The sequence below is a fragment of the Phragmites australis genome, chromosome 4 (genome assembly GCF_958298935.1).
Source record: "Phragmites australis chromosome 4, lpPhrAust1.1, whole genome shotgun sequence".
NCBI lineage: Eukaryota > Viridiplantae > Streptophyta > Magnoliopsida > Poales > Poaceae > Phragmites > Phragmites australis.
Window position 1 is genome coordinate 48,169,551 of NC_084924.1, and position 23,074 is coordinate 48,192,624.

At 44.0% G+C, this 23,074-nt stretch overlaps 2 protein-coding genes and 1 pseudogene across 2 annotated transcripts; 1 reads left to right on the top strand and 2 right to left on the bottom strand.

Moving 5' to 3' along the window:
* Positions 1 to 941: 941 nt before the first annotated feature.
* On the top strand, positions 942 to 7,847 carry LOC133916996 (uncharacterized). The gene is made up of 13 exons (XM_062360915.1): positions 942 to 1,237; positions 1,376 to 2,609; positions 2,879 to 3,097; positions 3,201 to 3,421; positions 4,246 to 4,317; positions 4,419 to 4,490; positions 5,081 to 5,179; positions 5,343 to 5,414; positions 5,482 to 5,596; positions 5,771 to 5,839; positions 6,417 to 6,723; positions 6,915 to 7,026; positions 7,124 to 7,847. The coding sequence occupies exons 1-13, from the start codon at positions 1,109 to 1,111 to the stop codon at positions 7,538 to 7,540; spliced, it is 3,138 nt and encodes a 1,045-aa protein (XP_062216899.1). The 5' UTR covers positions 942 to 1,108; the 3' UTR covers positions 7,541 to 7,847.
* A 1,292-nt stretch (positions 7,848 to 9,139) lies between these two features.
* Positions 9,140 to 12,448, bottom strand: LOC133916993 (probable adenylate kinase 1, chloroplastic; annotated as a pseudogene).
* Positions 12,449 to 12,976: 528 nt separating this feature from the next.
* LOC133914525 (defensin Ec-AMP-D2-like) lies at positions 12,977 to 13,929 on the bottom strand. The gene is made up of 2 exons (XM_062357625.1): positions 13,790 to 13,929; positions 12,977 to 13,679 (listed from the first exon to the last, which is right to left on the bottom strand). The coding sequence occupies exons 1-2, from the start codon at positions 13,851 to 13,853 to the stop codon at positions 13,504 to 13,506; spliced, it is 240 nt and encodes a 79-aa protein (XP_062213609.1). The 5' UTR covers positions 13,854 to 13,929; the 3' UTR covers positions 12,977 to 13,503.
* Positions 13,930 to 23,074: the final 9,145 nt, after the last annotated feature.

Sequence of the window (23,074 nt, forward strand, 5' to 3'; positions counted from 1 at the left end):
CAATTGAGAAGTTGCCCCGCTCACCATATCGACATAACCCCAACCGCTGGGAGCAATTGACTATTTGCCACTCCCCCAGATGACGCAAGCCCATTTGCCACTCTATCAAAAGACATCGCTAAAATGTCACTTGGGTCTGCATGTCAGTGACCAGTCGATGTACAGTACCCTCCAGAACAGTACATCGCGCTAAAAAACAGTACTGAGAGCTATTTTGTTTTTAATTCAAACTAAAAAATGTTAAAAAATGTGTTGATTGTTGTACATGCTCTATAAATCATAAAAAAAACTATTTTAACTAGATTCACCTAAAAATCCTATATCATTCAAACTAAAATTTCATAAAAAATGCTACTTTTACAACTTCTAGCAATTTTTTTACCTCATAAAAATTTCCAATTTTTTTTAAAATTCACTAATATTCTTATAATGTGATGTACTACTTTCTAAAATGACCTCCCACCACCCTAGATTATAAGGTGAAAAGTTGTGTTACTTTGTAATAGGCATTACTAATAAATTAGTACATCATATTATAATAAATGGATATTACAAAGGAACTTATTTTTCACCTTATAAACTAGGGTGGAAGATAATTTTAGAAATAAGTAAATCATATTAGAGAAATATTATTGAATTTTCTCAGATTTTTTGAGAATTTTTTGAGGTCTTAAAAATTATTAAAAGTTGAAAAAATAGCACATTTTGAAGAATTTTAGTTTGAATTCTACACAAGATTTTTAGATGAATACAGTTAAAATGGGTTATTTATGAATTATAGAGCATATAAAAAATCGACATATTTTTTTAACCTTTTTTAGTTTTGATTACATAAATTTTTTAGCTCTTAGTACAGTTCATCACCTGGTCACTGACATGCTGGCCCGAATGGCATTTCGGGGATCGGTAGGGTGGCAAATGGGCGTGCGTTATCTGGGAGGATGGCAAATAATGAATTGCCCCCCCAACCGCTGCCATCGCGGAGGGAGAAGAGTCTCGTGCTCCTGCAGCCCGCCGCGACAGGCTCCCCCGAGATCTCCACCGCCCGCCGCGGCAGATCCACCCATCAGCACCCCCACCGGCGAGGTACCCCGCTCGGATTCCGGCGATGGCGGGGATGGAGGCCTTCGAGGCCTACTTCCGCCGCGCGGATTTGAACCAGGACGGCCGCATCAGCGGCCAGGAGGCTGTCTCCTTCTTCCAGGGCGCCAACCTGCAGCAGCAAGTCCTCGCCCAGGTGCGTCCCCCTAAAATCTCCCTCCAATTCGCGCACTCGCCGACTCAAGCGCCCAATTTTAGGTGTGATCTCCGCAAATGATACTAGATCCCTTGCCCCGCGAATTCGAATGAGTTAGAATTTTTCGGATGCGCGCAGGTATGGATGCACGCCGATCAGAACAAGACCGGGTTCCTTGGCCGGCCGGAGTTCTTCAACGCGCTGCGCCTGGTCACCGTGGCGCAGAGCGGGCGGCAGCTCACGCCTGAGATAGTGCAGTCGGCGCTGTATGGTCCTGCCGCGGCTAGAATTCCAGCTCCGAAGATAGCCACAGGGCCGACTCCTCCGCAGATGAGTGCGGCGGGGGCTCCTAGGCCCCAGGGGAGCGCTGCGATGACGCCCGCTCCAGGACAGGGCGGAGCAGCGCAGATGAATCCGGCTGCTGCTCCAAGGCCCCAGGGAAGTGGTATGATGCTGACTTCTACTCAAGTTAGCGCGCCGCAAGTGAACCCTGGAGCTGCTCCAAGACCCCAAGGGATCAACTCAATGATGCCGGCTGCAAGTCAGGGTGGTGCTCTGCAGGCAACTCAATTTGCTGGACCAAGTGCAATGCAATCACAGCCTCCTAACACGGGATTTAATCAACAGCCCCCTTCAAGCACCGGTTTCATGAGGCCACCTCAGGTCGGAGCTCCGGCAACATCACTTCAAGCTCAAGCACCTGTAATTAATCAAGGTCCACTGAGTGGAGGCAGCATGGGAGGATCTGTTGGTTGGGGAAGTGGTAATGTTGGTTCAGTTGGAGGCGCTCCGCAAGTTACACCAGGACCTGCTCCTTCACAGACAACACGAGGTGGATTTGGCCTTGGATTGCCTAGTACAATGGGCATGGCTCCTGGACAGCAGGCACAAGCAATGTCCTCGTCGCCTTTGCCTCCTCGTAGCAACAGTGCTGTATTGCCTCAAGATTCAAAAGCTTTGATGCTGTCTGGAAATGGCCCTGCCAGTAGTTCAGGGTCAAGCACTGACATATTCGCTGCTCTTACTCAGCCAAAGCCAAGTGTATCTGCGCCCTCGCTTCCTACAAGCTTGATGCCCGGCTCATCCAGTTTTATGTCCACACCAACTGGTTCCCAGAACCTGACGAATCTAGCACAGCTTGGTTCTCTGCAAGGTAGCAGCCAACCTCAACAGACTCAGCCTACCACAAAGCCAACTGAGGAACAGGTTGTTTCTTCTGGGGTTTCTAATTCAGCTTCCCAATGGCCGAAAGTTACTCAATCTGACATCCAGAAGTACATGAAAGTCTTTGGGGACGTTGATAGGGACAGAGATGGCAAAATAACTGGTGCAGAAGCGCGCAACCTGTTCCTCAGTTGGAGACTTCCAAGAGGTGGGATATCGCCACTAACTTCTTACTGTCCTAATAATGTACTTGTTCATTTCTAATTCATTTCAGTTATGAGGTGTTTTATACATACTTTGTTGCTTGTTTGACTCTGATTTTCTGTCAATATTTTTGCCGTATGGTTAATATTGCTGTTTGGGATTCCAGCCTTTTCTGTTTCTGTGGTTGTTTCCTTATGATGTGCTAAACATATCCCTTTGGATGGAATACCAATGCCAATGGCTAATGCAAGTGTTGTTCTCTTAAACTTTTAGAGGTTCTGAAGCAAGTGTGGGACTTGTCTGACCAAGATAATGATGGCATGCTTTCTCTGAGAGAGTTTTGTATTGCACTTTATTTAATGGAGAGGCATCGAGCTGGAACTCCTCTGCCTACGGTGCTTCCTGAATCTCTTAAATTTGATCAGACCCTGTTACAAGCAACAGGGTTGCCTTCAACATCATACAATGGCCCATCATGGCAACAGAATCCAGGTAACATTTTGCTTGTCTTCTGGCTCTCAGTTATCATGTCATAACCATAGTGCAACATGGCATGATTGATTTGTTTCTCACAAGGTAATTTATGTTGGGTCAGGATTACCACAAAGGGGCCCTGGAGCATCTGGGTTGCCTGCTGGTGGTGTGCGGCCACCCTTGCCACCTCATTTGCATTCACAGACTGATGGGGCTAGCAGGCCAGGGCAACCAAGATCTCACATGCCTGGTATGGATAATCATGTGGCAACTCAAGGAAACAAAGATGACAGAAGTGGAGTGAACCCAGTTGTGCAGGAGGTGGCGGATGCTCCTAAGAAGGTATGTAGACCACGTCCATATATCCTGAATTGTCTATGCTGATCTTTTCATGTCTTCTGTTCCACTTTGATCAGTTTAGTCCTACGTTATTCAATCCAGTCAGTTGATGCACCTTTAAATTGGTTCATCTGTTCTTATTATGCATTAAGAGAATGTTGCATACATGTATGTGTGCTTTGGATAGGTGGGATCAGGGATGGAACCATGAATGAGCCACACCCTGGGTTGGGATAGAGTGTCCGTGTTAGGCCCTCTATATATTTGTTTTTATTTTCTGATTCTCAATGGGGTCCTTCTTAAGTGGGATTGTTGATTTTGTTGAATGCTTGAAGGAACCAATACGAGATAAACTTAAAGCTTATAATGTTTAACTTGAGAAGAATATACCAACATCTGTTACGTATGATCTTGGTGTCGCTAGGTAGGTATTTAGTTCTTGTCACTTCACACTTGTGTCACCACGTCAAATTACACAACTGCTAAAGCGTGGTGACTCTGTGCCATACAAGTTTCCACTCCATGTGGTATCAAGTTGAGTAATATATGCACATACTCTTGCTCAGAATATATTCTAGAGACTCTATTTCTTAGCATTTTTAAATTGTATTTTCTGGGTAGCCTTTTGTTCCTTGCCAAGGAACACCATTTCAGATGGCAGTAAGAGGATGAGTGGATTCCATAGTTGCAAATATTTCATATGTGGTTAATGCAAGTTATGTTTTTTTATCTGTAGTTGCAAGTAGCTTAATGCAAGTTATGTTTTCATCTTTTACTAATTTCTACGTTTGAAACCATTTACCTTTTCTCTCATTTGCATTGTGAAGGTTGAGGTGGAGAAGCAGATCCTGGACTCCAGAGAAAAACTGGAGTACTACCGCACAAAGATGCAAGATCTTGTAAGCACAATTGTAATTTGGGCTTAGTTTAGGTCACTGAAGATTGACATTAAAACTTGTTTTTGACCATTATTTTATTCCTTCATTTTCTTTTTCTGAAGGTCCTGTATAAAAGTCGATGCGACAATAGGCTGAATGAAATCACAGAAAGGGCATCTTCTGATAAACGTGAGGTACAGAGCACTGCTTATTACGTGATGTATGCCTGCATTGAAGTTGCCCCATTTGAGCTATTCTTTAATACTAAATGCTTTGGAGGTGCAGAGCTGCTTATAGCATTATGTGGATCAAATGTGTTGAATGACGTGTAGATACAGAAACTTGTTATTTCTGTTTCGTGTCACGTGAGGTGATGAGGGTACACAATCTTGTTGTGTTGGGTTTATATGGTATGCTAGATGGATGAAACATGCAAAATTTTGGCTATCGAGAATCGGTGCATACTTGCACCCCGACTTGGGCAGGAAAAAAATTTGATGGGGGCGTGCTGCACAGCCCTCCTCGTGCATGTTGGTGCTCTGAACTAAAGCTCAATGATTTCCGAGCCGCCGATCGCAGGAGGGTCTGGTTGTCGCAGTAGTGGGACCGGGCGTAGAGCGGGAGCCAGGGCCATGCTCCACCCCACCCCGCGGCACGCAGACGCCTACAGGGCGGCGACATGTGTCGTGGGAATGCAAATTTATGTTTAGTTGCCTATCTTTTGTTGTAGAATATTGCTTGTTTATTCCCAGCAAACTAATGTATAGTATTTAATTTAATTCAGGTGGAATCATTGGCTAAGAAATATGAAGAGAAGTACAAGCAAGTGGCAGAGTTAGCTTCCAAACTGGCAGTTGAAGAACATGCATTTCGTGATGTTCAGGTTTTGCATCATTGCACCTTAGAAAAATAAAAATATAGTTCAGAGATTATTTTTGTATCTCGTCCTTGGTCATATTTTCATTTCATGCTTCCTTTTGATTTATGTTGTCTTGTATCTTGATGGATTTTTGTGCCTTGAATTGGAGTTCATTGATTTTCTTTAGGAGAGGAAAGTTGAGCTGCATGATGCGTTAATTAAAATGGTACAATGTGGCAGTGTTGATGGATTGCTTCAGGTATGTTGCAACTTTGCTAGTTAGTTTTTTTTCGTGTTCCTCTCAATACACCATAGCGCTTTCCTAGGTTCGAGCCGATCGAATACAACATCAATTAGAGGAGATGGAGAAAGCTCTTAGCGAACGGTGCAAGCACTTTGGACTGCATTTCAAGCCATCTGCATCAGTTGAGCTTCCTTCTGGTACCTGACTTTCCATCTTAATGTTGTTATTTATTTCATTTTCCCTGAGTTTTCAGTTCCATTCCATTTTTATAATGCTAGCGAGCAAATTGCATGTCCTTATCTTGTTTTACTTCCTGCAGCCTTCAGATATATAACTTGCATATCTTTTGATCAATTTGTCATTTTTGTTAGGTTGGGAACCTGGACCACAAGAGGGAACCATTGAGTGGGATGAAGACTGGGATAAATTTGAGGATGAAGGTTAAATACTTTCATGACATTCCGCTCTGTTATTACTTAAGCATCTTTGAAATGAACTGTTTTTTTTTTAAAGTGGCCGTTGTCTGTTCATATATAAGAGTACTTTTCATGTTGAGCACACTGAAAAGTTTTCAAATTTCAATCCTAGAATTTTTCATGCTGCTGCTTGCATAATTTTTGTTCTTAACTAATGGGGGTTAGCCTTATTTCTAATTGATAGAACCTGTAAATGCCATGTCTCTCTTTCTTGTAAACATATACTAGGTATCTCGTGTTCTGAAATAAGCAAACCTTGACTGTATTTGTAAGCCTGATTTCTAATTGATATAACCTATACATGTCAATTACGCAGATAAAATTCATTTGCTATCATTTTCCCTGTATGGGTTTCTGTTCATCTGATATATTGTCAGAGCCTCCATTCTAGTGAACCTTTGTAGCTAGAACATTGTTAGTGTGGAACTGTACATAGATTTTGATGGATTGTTAGTTTTCGTGCCTTCTACTCGGGCAAACTATTTCCTCAATTTTCAGTTTAATCTTATTATGTTCCTGATTAAATCATATGAAATAACAGGGTTTGGTATTGTTAAGGATAACGGTACGATACAGGAAAACCCAGTTTCTGCTGAAAATACAAAAGTACCATCTCTTTGGGATGATGGGGATGTTATGTCCCCTGTTGCATCTTCTAATGGTCATATCAAGGATGAAAGACGTTACAGAAGTGGTGATCGCGTGTCTGAGAGTGAAATAGGGTATGATTTTGGTGATGAATCTGTGAGAAGCCCCGGCAGTGCTGGAAGAAGTGCCTCAGGAAGCCCGTTTAAGTCTTCCCACTTTGGGATGCATGATTCATCTCCCAGCAAAAAAGAAACCTACAGGTACTTGTTTATTCCTTTGGTTCATGCTGATCCTTACATCAATGTCTAATTTTGTACTGCGTATATTTAAGCTCTCTCTGAAAAAGATTCTGAAGAATGTTCAACTTAAATCATACATAATATTGATGCATGTGTTATATAACAGTTTTTGTGTCCTGTATGAGAATGACATCAGTTATATTTTGACACAGTGACCATGGTGGTTCTGAATCCGTTTTTGGTGACAAGTTTGCTGATGAAACTTCATGGAACTTTGATGATCAAGATACCGAATCTGTTTGGGGTTCTAGTGCACTAAACACTGTAAGCTATGCAGTTTCTTCTTTCTTGTTCTGGTATTTGGGTCATTGGGTGCGTGTCTCTCCCTTGTTGGTTTCTAATGAATTGCCTTAATATACAGGAAGCTGACCATCGCGGCCGCACACATAACAATTTCTTTGGGTCTGAGGTGGGCTCGCCAAGTGGCGCTAGTGTATTTGGAATGAAGAGAAGTTCATTCTTTGATGATTCTGTTCCAAGTACCCCTGCATACACATCTGGATTCTCACCAAAATTCAGTGAAAGTCGTGATGATAGCTCCTCTTATAACTTTGGGAGCTTTGATTCGTTCAGATCCCAAGACAGTGGATTCCCTCAGGAAAGTCGTTTTTCCAGGTTTGACTCCATAAGCAGCTCGAAAGGCGAGAATGTAACAGGATCTGATGCAGGGAATAGCCCAAGAAATTTTGGTCGGTTTGATTCTTTTGATGACGCCGATCCATTCGGTTCAAGTGGACCTTTTAAAGCATCTGGAAGCAGGTCTCCCCCAAAGTTCTGATATGCCTATGCCTTTCCGCTCTTATTAGAGTCATCTTGTACGAGTTGATTTGTCAATACCAGGCTCGGATTCTTTGAGAAAACTCCAACGTTTTCATGCCATGGATACCTTTTTGCTCGACATTTCTGCTGATTGCCCTGTGTGTATTTTTTTCTGCCCATCTCACGTACAAAGGGGACAGGTTTTGGTTATATTATTTGCTTTTTTAAAACTTTTGTTTGTACTTGGTAAATTAAACCAAGGTTGTTTTTTGTTTATAGTCTATATGTATGGTGCAACCACTCTCTAATATATTTTTTCTTCATTACTTCCGTTTACTGTGGTATGCCGATGTATGGTAAAACATTTGAGCATTGTTTGTACTCCCGACACCATTTTGGCATCATTATCCCAGCGGAGTCGAGGATGTCTTTGTTTTATCTTTGCTCTATTACGGAATCAATTTAAGGTAGAATGATGCCTTCAGCGTCCATTCCCGAGTGACTGCTAGTAGGTGGGACTTCAGAAGTGTGTAACCTCAAGCGGTCAAGCTTGCGAAAGATTTGCAGAGTCATTATTGTGATTACTGTTGAGATTCACGTGCTCGCATCGTCCTGTTTGAGTTTCTTTTGCTCCAATAGCCCATAGTTTGTTTGATGTATGGATGCCAAACATATAGCGGACCTGGTATAGGGGACTGAATGGAAGAGCAGGCCGACACCCCTTGCGTGGCAAAGTTGCGCCGTGCCCACCGCCCTCACCACGGCGCCGCCAGATCCACCGCTGGCCGCTGCTACCCACCGCGAAGTGGAACCGTCCCGGAATTCGTCGGTGGCACTGCTGCTTTCTTCTCGCCTAGCCGTGATCGCGGCGTGCATGGCCCAAGTGGAGCCAACGAAAAACGGGCGGCCGAGCGGCACCTAACGACGCGCAGCCGCAGCGGCAGTGTCTTCGCCGCACGCATGACGCCGGGTGGAATTCCGGCAGGTTGTCGTTCGACACAACAACAGCGGCCAAGGCGTCATGCGGCGAGGCGAGGAACCGCTCGGGCACTGACCATGTGGGGGTGGAGTGGCATGGAAGGTTGCCGTGGCACCAAGGCGCAGTGGCGGAGGAACAAAAAAGTAAAGGATAATCTAGCATGAGCTCAGATTAGGGGTCATGTTAGCAATTTGTTGGCATATAGTAAGTAACATTAAGTACTTCTTCAACAATTTTTCAAGATTAGGGGGTATAGTCCACTTTGGCCCTAACTAACATCCGCTACTGTCAAGACGGACCCAGCTTAAAAATTAAACAGGCATAAGAGTGTCAGTGTCTCTTACCTTCATGAAAAAATAACTAAATTCATTAAAAAAAACAAGAATTTAAGTGGAGACCTGTGCTCTCGCTGGCTAATGAGTGGAGGCCTGTGCCACATCCTGCGGGAGCCCGCCGCCCTGTAGGCGTCCGCGTGCCGCGGGGCCCGCGCTACGCCCGGTTCCGCGACCGCGACAAGCAGACCCTCCTGCGATCGGCGGCCCGGAAATCATTGAGCTTCGGTTCAGAGCACCAACGTGCCCAAGTTGGGGTGCAGCGATTCTCGATAGTCAAAATTTTGCAGGTTTCATCCATCTAGCATACCCTATAAAGCCAACACAACAAGATTATGTAGCCTCGTCACCTCACGTGACAAGAAACAGAAATAATAAGTTTCTGTATCCACACGTCATTCCACACGAAACATTAGAGTTCTCGTCCAAAAAATCTTTATCACGAATAGCAAGCACTTCAGCATGTCTTCATGCAGTCCATCCTACTGCTCACCGGACAATAATGAGAACTGCTTACGACTAATGTCGTGGTTACAAAGTACCAGCTCACCAAAACGCCGGCGAAAATGAACAACTCACTTTTGATAAAAAAAAAAATTACTTCCACATAGGCACTAAATTATGGAATAAGTTTTCTTTTCCATTATTCAAAAATGTGCGGTATGAATTTGTCCGAGTACGTAAAAGGTCTGCTCCATAAGACCTATGCAGCTGCCAACTTCATCTCCTCTTGGTCTTCAAGATTTAGAAAACGGAGCAGCTTCAGCCAAGATTCAGGGATCCCTCCAGGCAAGTCAAATTCTAATAGCTTGCCCTGGTTCCGGTAGAAATCTTCCACAGGTTGACTCTGCAAGGTCAGGAAACCAAATGTTAAGCGTCAAACTGTGAACTGGATTTTGTACAGTTTCAACATGTCAATGAGAACAGTGCTACTATTGAACACTTAACACAATGCAAGTGTCATATTTTCCAGGAACCAAACATAAAAAGCTAAAACAAGAAGTCAGCACTGAGTCTATGTCTATCTTACGCAAGGCTTAAGAACTACAGCCTTCCATTACAACTTTAAACTTCTGTGACCCAGCTATGCAAACACTATAAATAACCAAAAAAAAAAAACGACAACAACTCAAGAGCCTAAATTGCATGTAAGCCGTGCAGAAATAAAACAGTTCAACCAGAAACTGAAATTCAGTACTTCAGAGAAAACAGTGTCTATTTTATGGATGATATAGCGGGTACAAAAATAGACAGCCCATACCATGTCATCATATATCCCAAGGCGATTTCTGACCACCTCTTCGGTATCATCAGCTCAGATAATAAGCTTTGACATGCAGTTATACTAGGGGGTAATAGTGGTGCCATGTACATTGGTGGTAATCCATTTTCACCCTTAACATCGATGCAGGCCAAATTTAAGTTCTTTCCACATTGGTTGCAAATCCTTCTGCCAAGGCACTTCTCTACTAAGACATCTTCTCTAAGTTTTAGATTAATCACCATATCGATGTCAGTAACTCCATCAAGAATTTCCTGAACAGGGGAGATAGAATAGTTAGTTCAGACCATCATGATCAAGTGAATGTATGAACAAGTCCCTGACTACAGCATTCTGTTTTGTAAGGCCTGTTAAATGAAGGACGATGATTGTTGACAACACTCAGTATCAATGAGTTCAAATGGCAGCAACAGCTGCAAAAGTGTTTAAATTCGTATCGAAAGTAAGACTAATATTCCTGCAGGAACTGCATCTGTTTACAGCAGCAGACAATATAACAGCTGCAAAAGTGTTTAAATTTGTATCGAAAGTAAGACTAATATTCCTGCAGGAACTGCATCTGTTTACAGCAGCAGACAATACAGTCAAGCATTATACTTCAAAAACTGAGTACAGATAGTCATGCAATCATGCCTCTAAATATATTGCTATAAATATAGAGTGACAGCAAAACTTTTCCAAAAAAAAGAATGCAGACTATCACAGTGTCATTGGTTCCATGGGAGCAGAAGCATGTGAACTATTTGGATGGTATTGTATTGCATTACTAAATGCAGCAGGAAAAACATTGATCATTCAAGAGTGAGTTCAATGAAGGAAAGAAACTAGAAGGAATTGTTCACGATATGTAAAAAATTCTCACCGCTTGTTTTACAGTGCATGGGAAACCATCAAGAATAAATCCCGATTCGCCCTGGCCTTTTGGACAAAAGATTGATAATGATTTCATCAGAAACCAGTTTCCCCTGATTAACAATTTCAGCAAGCTGAAAAAAATAAAAGACAACTATATCATTTCTGAGTAAAAAAACAAAGGATAATGAGGTAAATAAAAAAATAATATAGTAGGAATTTTCAGCACACACGTCAAGGTACAGAAGTGAAAAGAAAAGCCTCTCACAAAATATATGTGAGATAAGCAGACCCATATATGTGTATCATCAATGAAATATGAATCTACCCATTTGCGCTCAGTAGTGTTGGAAATGGACTAGTTGGCATGAAATGAACACAGCTAAATTAGAGTAAAACGTAGCTACACAGTAAGAGTCTAACGGAAACTTGAATAATTAGGACATGTTTTTTGAGTGAATATTCGTACTCTTCCAATAAGAACGTAATAATTGAGCAGCAACACATACCATTACTCCATTAGCGTACGAAGTTCCCTGGAAACACCAGGGTCCAGGGAGCCAACTTCAAACCCTCTACAGCTCTAACCAGACATGCTTTTGTGAAAAAAGCTGTATGATATTCTACCTCAGGCTCGCGCTAATAAAAGGTTCTGACACTACAACGAAATTGGGTTTACGCTTGCATGTAAAGCGAATTGATTGTCATTTGCCACTCTGGGCTCAGATAACAAACACTATTCATTGCCGTACTGCTCAGATCTATCACCAATTTCACTGCCTCTCGATCTAAAAACCTCCTTTTTCCTCTTCAACATTTCCCAGTTCAAAATGTAAGAGTAAGGCCAAATCTTGTACTGATATGCACTCATGAGCTCAGAGGATTCCCAAATCTCCAATTATAAAGCTCAAGCTCGTCCCTGATCCACTCGAACCAAAACAAAATCCATATCAGCGAAATGTAGAACGGGCTGATCTGTACTGTGGAGAGACAGAGAGGAGTCTCAGTCTCAGTCTCACCTGCACAGCAACGGGGCCGGTGGAGGCGAGCTCGTCACGGACGTGGTCACCTGTGGCGATGTGGGGCACGCCGAGGAGCCGTGAGAGGCGGCTCGCGTATGTGCCCTTGCCCACGCCGGGGCACCCCAGGAACACCCACTGCACGTTCCTCTCCGCCACCGGCTGCCGCCTCATCTTCTCCCCCGACGCGAAAGTAAACCCCGCCACCGCCGCTCCGACGCCAGCGACGTCATGCACCTCCTCGCCGCCGCCGTTGCCGCGCCACCGGAGGCGGCTGCGCGGAGGAGTCTCTGCGCGGCCGCCATGGGAGGGAGCGGAGTGAGGCGTGGAGGCGGAGGGGCTGGCGGGGTTTTGGGTTTCGGCCTTGACCGTTCCGGTATTTTTACGTGCGGCGGCTGAGATGCGAGATACGACGGGGAGAAGCTTGCAGAAGAAGGTGGGCGAGCTCGAGGCGGAGGCGTGCAACGGGTCTACGCTTAGCTCGTGAATTGGTCGGGCCCACTTGGCGGTGGGTACAATGTGGCCGGAGAGGTTGGCGCGTGGGACGAGTCCACGGTGCGCCGGCGCGTGGTGGCCCGTTCGCGCTGCACGGCGGGACGGATTCCCTATCAGAATTTTTTTAAAGAGATTTTTATTCCCTTCAGTATTTTAATAGTTTTTTACAATTTTTTAAAAATCGATTTATAATTTTATTCTCTTTAGGATGAGATTCTCTTCCTTCTTTATAAATCTTTTCTAAGAGAAACTGTCAAAAAAAAAAAAACAGAAAAGTGGATAAAAAAAACGAAATAAAGAGAATTTTTTTATTTGAAAGGAAATGAATGGAAATTAGTTGGATGGTCTTACGAGCCGGTGGCCGGTGGTCTCTGTTTGAACTGCGTTCGAGGCTATGATGGGCTTTGGCAAGCAGGCCGGGCGGATCGTGGTGAGCACGCACGCGGCGCGAAGCAAGACTCCGTTCATCCATGCATAGCTCCGCGTGTCAGCACACACTACCCGAAATCTGATTCGGATTTAAATATCAGATTCAATAGAAAAATTTACACACCTAAAATACAACTCGAAATCTATACTGCGATTCGGATGTCCAATTTCGAAAAAAAAAATGAACACGGGTGTGGTAACATTGACACACACTGCGCATTAGCACGAGCCAAAAGCGACTTGTGGATATCACTGTTTCAAGTAGCAAGGCGTGTACTGTCATCTTTTTCTTGGTGTGATCGATCGAGGGACAAAACATGCATGCACTTGATGGAAAATGAAAGGGTCAGACTTACATCCCATCTCAGTAACACGGGAACCGAAACCTTGAAACGCAACTAAAGACGACACGCAAATGCACCAATTGAACAGAAGAGACGAGTAACTTGTCACACCAGCTTGCGAAAACGCACGCTCTTATTCATGCACGAACACCCAAAAAAAGACACAATTGCATAAACCACCACGAACGCATTGCATGCAGCTCGGATCAAACATGACGGGGCATGACCATTCCGCCGGCGAGCAAGCTAGTTAATGGCAGTGCTTGGTGCAGAAGCAGCGGCGGCGGAAGCCGCGGCACTTGCCGCCCTGGAACCCCTCCGTCCTGCAGACGTTGGCGCAGTTGCCCCTACGCACGCACGGCCCCCGGAACTTGTGGCTCTGGGACTCGCACGTCCGCGCCTCCGCCACCATCGCCGGCCCAACCTCTGGACACACCCACGCAGCAATGAGCATGCAACGCCGTCAGCTCAGCTCAGATCAGATCAGCGAGAGTTCACACAAGGTTAGCCGGCCCGTGCGCGCACGGAACACGTACCTGTGGCCACGAGCAGCAGCAGGACGAGGACGACGGCCCAGAACATCTTGCGTGGGAGCTCCATTGCTTTGATTTCTTCTTCTTCTTCTTCTTCTCGTCTGATCTCAGAAACAGCTCGAGCGATGGAGAAAACATGTTGGCCTGGGTGGTGCCTTATATGGAAAAACGAGCACGAGTTGCAGTGGCACAAGATGCCAGTAAGCTAAGGAAAGTAGTCGCGTAGTCCACGTGGGGCCCTACGTCCTCGACCATGCAGCGAGCGAGGTGCGTACGTGTAAAGGCCCTGCTGCTTTTCCTTCAGCTTTGCCGCGAGTAGCTAAAAGCTAGCGGCGGCTTTGCTCACGAATCGTCGTCGTTGAGCTAGCTCGATTGCTCCAGAAGGCTGCGAGCAGCGTAACGCGGCACGCAGCTGTGGCTGCAGTTTTGTCTTTCAGGCCAAGCGAACGCGCGGCAGTTTCATGTGATTTTTGCATCATTCTAATTTCGTTTGTTGATCACGTAAATTAGGTGTCAGTTCATGGGGATGTACCTTTTTCACTGGTTAAGGTGATTTAAATAAGGTGTCAGTTTTGCTTCTCTTGTGAATAGTGATGCCAGATTAAAGCTCTTGCTTGTCCAGAGACTTTCTGTGTTCGTTAACCGTGATTATGCGTTGATTATGTTCTCAGCAATTTACTCTCTCTTTTTCAGGGAATCTACAGCAAATAAGTATAATTCTAGTAAAGTTAGCAAATAAGAATTAATTAGAAAAAGTTATTATTCGCGTCGGTGCAATTTGTCAAATAAAGGGGTCTGCTGCTCAGATCTTCCTCGAAGGATGCTGTTGATCGCTCAAGTTGGGACGAGAAAAGCGAAACAAAGTTAAGCCCTCGGAGATTTACGGAATAAAGCAAGGAATGCGCAACGTATGAGTGATCATGTAGTCATGTCAGCTTTCTTTTGCCAATTTTCAGCATTTCAAATCTCGCCACCAGTCGGACCTTTGCGAAGCCTTTTCTCCTCATATAGTAGCTTGAAATGCCCGTTTAGCTTTTTTTTTTTTACTATTTGACTTTGTCGTAATGATATTGTATTTAATAAAAAAACAAATATGTCATTCATGCAGGCTATATTCAGGGGAACCTACTGGCTAAGGTTCTGGAGATTACTGCAAAAGGAGGACCAAAAGGAAGATGTTTTGAAGGTGTGCCACACTTTGGAAGTAGTGGCACTGGATATCTTTGCAAAGCATGGGTGGTGTTGTAGTTATAGAATACATACATAACGTAATTTACCATGCTTTGCTTTCGTTTGATTGCGGACTTTTAGCCAAAATTTTGTAATAATGATGTTGGCTGTATGCATCACACATGTAAAAAGCCGGAATGATTTCCATTTTCTAAATAAAAAAAAATACGGCACGAGATATCTGCATGAATCGAATTCGTACATAATCTCAACTATTAACAGTGCAGATCTATTATTTGTTAAGATGTGTTTGGTTCACGGGATGGAGTGAGATGGGAGAGAGTCATCCTTGTTTTGTGATGTTTAGTTTAGGGACAGCAGGAATTAGATCATCTATCCTAAGAAATATTCTCTCAATATATTGAATGAAGTCATCTTTTAAAATTGGTGGGATGAAGCCATCCACTTTTACTAATCATACTTATTAGTAAAATGATTAGTGATATTAATATGTTGTATTAGTAATTAGTATATATTACTGTAAGATTAGAGTTTGTAAGGGTTAATGTGCTAATTAGTGGTGATTAATGAGCTAAATAGAGTATGATTAGGGTTAATTAGTAATGACTATGGCAAGATTAACATTAATACACGTTAGTGCATGTTGATTAGTGTATTATTAATGATTATTATTTAGAATTATAAATATAATTAGTTGATGATTCTCGCCTTATCTGTCCTTGTTCCTCAAGCAAAAAAAAGACTCATTTATCCATCTAACTAAACAAAAAAGATGATCATCCTATCCCTAAAAACAGAGATACCCTTATCCCATCATATTTTGCCTCCTAACCAAACACACCCTTAGTAATTGGTAAAAAAGAAGTCTTCACCTTCAATCTTAAAGGTTAGAATATCTCGTGTTAATTTGAAAAAAAAAAGATACTTATTGTTTATTATGTGGGTCCAGATGTATAGTCTAGATTTCTGTGGGATCGGAAATCGGAAGATATATTCCAGGACGTCGTCTTTAGATTCTTTTTTATATATTTAAGCACAATAGGTAGCAAGTTATGTGTATCTGATTTATGAATAGGATACTAACTTTTATTCGCACCCTCCATTGATGAGGGTTTTTTTTTACCCTTATTGGGAAATAGATGGGACTTAAAGTTTTTATCGTAAGTCACAGCCATGATGTTTGGTGTCTCAATCTTCTTCTTCCTTTTAGCCTTATCTACTTTCTTCTTAAGTTTACATTTTGTCAGCCAACTTGGAGGTATAGTCCTCTAGGCCATGTTGAGGTTTTTTTTCCTTTATCGAGGGAACAACTCCACTCGACTGCCTCTGATGCTATATAGCGGTCAACCATATCAAATAGCTTCATGACACTTTGAGGCGGTTGCATGGCCATATCTTTAGTTAGCCTTATGTTTCGCACTCATTGTCAGAATGCTTGAATTACCAAAGAATTGGTGATTTGGGGAATTGGATTCCTGATGCTACTGAACCTTTTAATAAATTGATGTAGGGTTTTATTGTTCTATTGGCGAAGGTGATGCATGCCATATTTCTTCCTAGAACATTAGTAAATCCCCCCGTGGTTGGTCAAGAAAATGTCATAAAAGTGTTCCCACTAGTAGACTGGTTCTACCGGCAAATTGGTCAAACATGAACGGGCAGATCCTTCAAGTATTGTAAGGAGGTAGAGGTAGTTGGTCATACCCTTCCCATCTCCCCATATGCTTAGATAGTGGTTGTATAGATCTAGAGGAATTCCAATGGATTAGAACTCCCATTATATTTCTCTAGCGTGTATGGTCGGAATAAATCCGGTCAACATGCTGCTCGGAGGTTAGGCATAAAAGCTCAACACCTAGTAACTACCGCAACGCTTCTCCAGTAATTGGACTCATAACCCCGACCCTCAAGAATTGATTAGCATGATTCCTGGAACTTGCACTGGTTCTTCTAGAAGACATATCTCAATCCCCTGCTCTGTCACAACGTTTATTAATCTCGTGATGTAGATCCACATCTAGTGGTTTCTAGGAGGTGTCGCGTGATGTATCCACTAACCACGAGCATGTGCCCTCTCATAGTTGGTCTAACCTCTTGCCTCTTACTACGTGAAGCTGAATTGAAATTATGTTGATGCGTGCTACTCGTCCGAGTAGTCATATCTTGCTGAGGTTGTGGCTTCTGCTCGTTGTTGCGCGTCGGTAACAATCCCAACGATCTCTTCAACCACCGCGCCTTTCTGGAGTATATAGTCTTCCATGAGGTGGATTGGAGAGTAGAATCCTCATACTCTGTAGGAACTGAGTTGTACCATATGCAAATTGTTCTATGTTGCCTTGTTGGCCTATCAAACTGAATAATAAGCGATGAGGCGATGGTAGCTGACTCATGCGACATGGATCTTCATTGCGATCGTGAGCAGAAGAGGGTTTTTTTTTATGGGCTCGAACCCCTTCTTGGAGCATCATCTTCACTTTTTTTTTGACTGGAATATCATGCCCAGTGTTAGCATATGCCTGATCTTTTGGAGGATCAACAAAGAGCATATTAACCTTGTAATCCTTCACGTCTTCTCCATCTGTGGATGCATCGAAGTCCGATAAGCGAGGTTTGTCATTTGGAATCTCCTTCTCCATATTAGAGACTACTTGGTAGCGAGAGCTACTGAAGGTTGAGGCCACAATGGTTGTCGGATTTTCCAACTCACAAACCATATGATTACATGAGTAATCATCTTGACCAGCAAACCTAGAATCTTATTGACAAAAAAATACCATCAGAGATCGAGGAACTTCCGCTAAAATTTTGGACTTTATGTAAATGTCAGGTCCGAAGTCATTCGAATAGCTCATTGCTACAGACTTGATACACTTAGTTGATGAAAACATATCATATCGTGCTACATGGAATAAAGAAAGAGTCTTTGATAGACTCCCAAATTACTCAAGAGCTTGGGTCCGAAAGCTCCCTCCAATGCTATAGGTTGTTCAAACGCATGTTGGTTCGAGCTGGACAGTGAAGTCCATGTCAGTTCTTTGCATATTACTTCGAGGATCAATCAATCGTCACTAGTATCGCTCTTTATAAGATGCACGTGGCGAGGCAACGGTGGAGCGAGATAGATGACATCGGTGATCGAGCCTTGCTGTGGTCTGGATATCACGGAGGATGTTGTTCTCATATTCTGCTACTAGGGGCTGTTTGGTAGAGCTCTGATTCTGTGGTGAGAGTGATTTTATGATGGAAGTAGAGTGGGAGTGATTCTGTGGTGAAAGTGATTCTGTTTGTAAAATTGTTTGGTATACTAGAGGTGGAAGTAATTCCTGAGAGAATATTATGTTGAAATCGAGGAGAATCAGTCGAGAATCAGGTGGAAGCTAGTTTTTTCAGCTCCCACCTCGCTATACAAAATAGGAAGTGATTCCCGCGCGGAATCACTCCCCGACCAGCATGTTTGCCAGCGTTGGGAGCGATTCTAGCGCGGAATCAGCTCGCAGAACTCTACCAAACAAGACCTAGATTTGGATTGGAGCCAAACTGCGTTTAAAGAAACGCCAACCATCCAAAGCTATCTTTTAATGGTTTGTTTATTTCGGCTTTGTAGCATGACTTTTAGTTTTTACAATTTAAAACCGAAACAAACGGATATTTCTTATGATAGTTTTTTATAATCTGTTTATTAGATTATGGGAATCTAAGAAGCTGTATTCTTTCAGCTTTTACAGATTGTAAAAGTTCATTTTACTGAATTTTTCATCAAATATTTTTAAAATCTACAACCTGAAAGTTTTTTACAATTTTTTTTTTTACTACCCATAATCTATAAACTGTTTTTCAAAATTTTAACTGAAACAAACCGACCCTAAAGTATTATAGTTGTTTCTATGAAGTAATTAAAACGCAAACTACAACAGACAACCAACAGTACATGTTTTTGTTGACGTGTTTCTGCTATAGTACCTGGCAGCTCTTTCACATAATAATAATGTTGTGCTAATTATAAGTCAGGTATATACTAAAGCGGTTGTGTAATTGTCCCTCCAAATATTAGTACTGTTAGCAACAGAACATAGCGTGCTGCCTCGTGTTGATTACTACATTCTTTCCTCGTCAGAAGCACGTGTGCGGTGTCTGAACTCTGCAGTGAGGTGTGAGAGAGAATACATATGTCTGGTACTCTGGTGTGTGCGGACTTTCCATGGGTTGGCCTATTTTAAGCTCACTGAGATCTTCTCTTTTTATAAATAGTAGGTGTATTTTTTAAAAAAATTCAAACTTTATGTATTTTGACTAATATTTAATTATACTATAAGAATGTTTAGTGTATTAAAATTATACAATTATGTTTATAATTTAAGATGATTTCATAGTATATAAATTTTGTAGCTATAAATAATATAGTTTATAAGAAAATCTTAATCAAAATTTAACTTTGAAGATTCAGAAAAAAAAATAGTATTCATTTAAGCCCAGAATCATCTTGTCAAATTTGCAACGGAGAGAAAATCCATGCAGTATAAGTATAGTTTGGCACCCAAAGCCCAATAGCTTATGGGACCCACTTTCTCATGCATCTTCCCTTCAGTGCGAGAGCCCAAACGCCTCATTCCAAAATCAGCCCACTAAATAGCCTCACAGACATCTACGATCAGTGAAACGGAATCGTACGGCAATGTTCATGAAATTACACCAGCATTACGACGGACGAGCACCCAAAGTTATCGGTCAATCTCAAGTAAGTTCTCCGTTATCACGTAACACGGTTTAGGATCTGACTCACCCTTGGCCTTCAGCAGCTCGCGAGGACATTTGAATAATTGAATTGGCAAAGCAGGCAGGAAATGTACTTGTAAAAACGACAGGTAGCTTGTTTTCTCTGATGCAATCACGAGGCTAATGCTAGGAAACCTTGCCGAAACCGTACGCGCAGTGGCAGCCGGCGGCAAATCGTTGTCCTTGCCGGGCGCACAAGGCACAACCGCAAAGACGAGCACGGCTGCGGCGGTCTCGTCAGATTAGGCCACCTTCAGAAAGTTTTCCTGTTCGTTCTGCCGAGCGGAACCGGCGTTCCTTCACGAATTTGGCACGAATTGCACGCGGCACTTGCAAACATGTTGACGATTGCAGATGATTCAGGCTCGCTCGCCGATAATAAGTTCACGCTCATTTTGTGTTGGAAGACAGACATCACGAGCTGGAGCAGGTCTAATTTGAGAGCAAACTAGGAGCTGGAGCAGTTTGGATTGTGACGGATGTTGTTTCTTGTTCTTCGCTTCAGGGGTGATGCCAAAGACACATCGTGATTAGGAAGGACAGCCAGCACATTGCGCATGTTTTGTTCCTGCCGTCAGGCCAACTGCTTAACGCATTGTTGGCCGGTGGTCGCGACTTTAAAATAATAATTCGAAAATGCACAAGAAAAACTTGAAGCACGCAAACATGTTAATCAATTCAGCAAAATGAGAACATGGCACGCATTGTTTTTTGTGCATTTTTGTATTCATCTCTGAGGACTAGCAGGCTGGAGGTTTGAAGCGTTCAGTGACTTCTGTTTCCGCCGCTCTGCTAGGCAGAGATACTCGACCACTCCTGAAGTTTTGTCCTTCTAAAGATACGCTTGTTTGTAATTCAGACAGATCTGTTGGCGATCTGCGCATCAAAAAAAAAAATGAAATGCGAAATGTGTTTTCTATGACATGTATGAAATGTGTTGACTTTTGTATGAAATGTGTTGGGCCAGGATGCATACTGTGCTTTCTTCGTTCTATTTCTTCAAAAAAGACTAAGGATCTGTTTGTTTCAGCTTCGGATTGTAGCTTTCAGCTTTTACAATCTGAAGCTGAAACAAACAGACAGCTTTTGATTATAGCTTTTTAAAATTTGCTGGTTGGATTGTGGGAATCTGATAAGCTAGTTTTTCTCAGCTTTTGATAGATTGTGAAAGTCCATTTTACTAAATTGTCCACCAAATTTTTTTAGAATCTACAGTCTAAAAGCTTTTTACAATCCAGCTTTTCACAATCCAACTTTTATAAGTTGCTTTTCAGAATCTCCAGCTGAAACAAACAGGCCCTAACATGGGATACCGATGGCAAACAAAAGAACCTTAAAAAAAATAGATAGACACCGAAGCAGGGCGGTGGACAACCGAGGCGACACCTTTAGGAAGGGAACGACGATGATGCCGTCATCGCTCGACCGAAGAGCCGGTCAAAGTTTTCACCCGGATGAGCCGCAAGAGGGAGGAGACTCCCCAATGACGCCTTAAGGAAGTATATGACACATAAGGACGCCAACATCATCGGCACCGACACGCAACCGAGCAAGGCTTTCGCCCACGAATCCTTCGCCCCAAAGATCGTGTAAGATGGCAGAAATCAAGCAAGACCACGCCCAACCCGACGAAACAACAGACCTAAAAGCTGCACCATCCCAACGGCTCCCCTAAGCCGGAGACCCTGTCGGAGGGTGAACTCCTCAAGCAGGGATCCGGAGGGACCCCATTTGAGATTCAGCCGGGGATGATTCTGAATATGTTTTGCGGATGAAATAAATGGGCGTAAATGCGATGGCAGGTGGAATGGAAGGATCGGATGCAGGATGCAGTAAATGCACTGGAGGGATTTTTAGACAGGTTCGGGTCGCACTGAGCGTAATACCCTACTCATGTGTGTATGCTATAAATGCTCTGAGAATGTCCCTCAGATGTGTTTGCTGGTTACAAAAATATTTGTCTATCCTAGAGCTTCGGGCTCCTTATTCTTCGGTGATCTCAGCTTCTATGCTTGAACTTGTCCAGACTTGGATCCCTTTTTTGTGTCGACCGGCCCTTCCTTAAATACTCGCCTGCGGTAGCGTGCCCAGAAAAGGAGGGCACACGTTCCAAGACGCCATAAATGAAAAGTAACCATCATGGGCTGCTGCGTGACCCGACGGGGGGAGTTGAAAACGTGCCCCCGTTCGGTCTTGGTCGTCATGATATCATTCTGCAACGGGCGCTGCGGGGAGGGCCCACCGGGCAGCCACTGAACGGCACGGCGTGCCAGCCCGGTATTGTATACGTTACACAGCAGGGCGGCAGGCGGGGCGTCTTGTGCCTCGCGATGTTATACCGAGGCGCGCCGGATGTCGCGGGATGGGACTCGTGCATTAAATGTCCCCACGCCCTCCTGCCAGAATGTGGCAGGGACTGACAGAAAGCGTGGGGGGAGCAGTTGGAGGCGACAGGCCACGCGCCATCTTAAATGCGGCATCGCGTCTTTCGCTGGTTGACACCTCACCACTGGACCTCTGTGGGGGCCACCAGCGAAGGCCTTCTCGGGCCCTCGGGGAACCGAGTGCTCGGGGCCACTGTTCACAGCCCCGAGCACTCTCTCCCGGGTATGCCCTTTCTTGGTCCTCGGGGAACCGAGTGCTCGGGGGCCACCGCTCGCGGCCCCGAGCACTCTCTCCCGGAACTGGGTGATCGGGTCCTCGGGGAACCGAGTACTCGGGGGCCACGGCTCGCGACCCCGAGCACTCTCTCCCGGAACTGATTTTCTTCGGGTCTTCAGGGTACTCAGGTGCTCTGGGGCCGCTTGCTCGCGGCCCCGAGCACCCCCTTCCCGGTACTTGGCTCTTCTGGTCGTCGGGGGACTTGAGTGCTCGGGGGCCACTGCCCGCAGCCCCGAGCACTCTCTTCACGGCACTTGGTCTTCTCGGGTCATCGGGGAACTCGGGTACCCGGGAACCACTGTTCATGGCCCCGAGCACCCTCTCCCGGGACTTAGTCTTCTCGCGCTTCGAGGAGATCACCCAGGCGGGAGGGCGCCTGTCGGAGGATGAACTCCTGTCGCAGGGATCCCGAGAGACCCCTTTTTAAAGATTCGGCTGGGGGATGATCCTGAATGAGCTCGTCGGGGAAATAAATGGAAGCGGAAATAAATGCAACGGCTGGTGGTGGGGGATGATCGACCTAGTGCAAAAAAGAGATAGATGCACCGGGGTTTAGACAGGTTCGAGCCGCACGGGGCGTAACACCCTACTCCTGTGCGAGTGTAATATCTTTCCTTGAAGGGAATTCTTCAAGGATGTATCTGGTTACAAAGGTGTGTTGCC

Excerpts from the sequence above, each read along its gene's own strand:
- LOC133916996 (XM_062360915.1), top strand. The coding sequence starts at position 1,109 with ATGGCGGGGATGGAGGCCTTCGAGGCCTACTTCCGCCGCGCGGATTTG. Across the intron at positions 2,610-2,878 it reads CAGTTGGAGACTTCCAAGAG|AGGTTCTGAAGCAAGTGTGG; the intron begins GTGGGATATCGC and ends TTAAACTTTTAG. Across the intron at positions 5,597-5,770 it reads ATCAGTTGAGCTTCCTTCTG|GTTGGGAACCTGGACCACAA; the intron begins GTACCTGACTTT and ends CATTTTTGTTAG.
- LOC133914525 (XM_062357625.1), bottom strand. The coding sequence starts at position 13,853 with ATGGAGCTCCCACGCAAGATGTTCTGGGCCGTCGTCCTCGTCCTGCTG. Across the intron at positions 13,680-13,789 it reads GCTGCTGCTCGTGGCCACAG|AGGTTGGGCCGGCGATGGTG; the intron begins GTACGTGTTCCG and ends GGGTGTGTCCAG.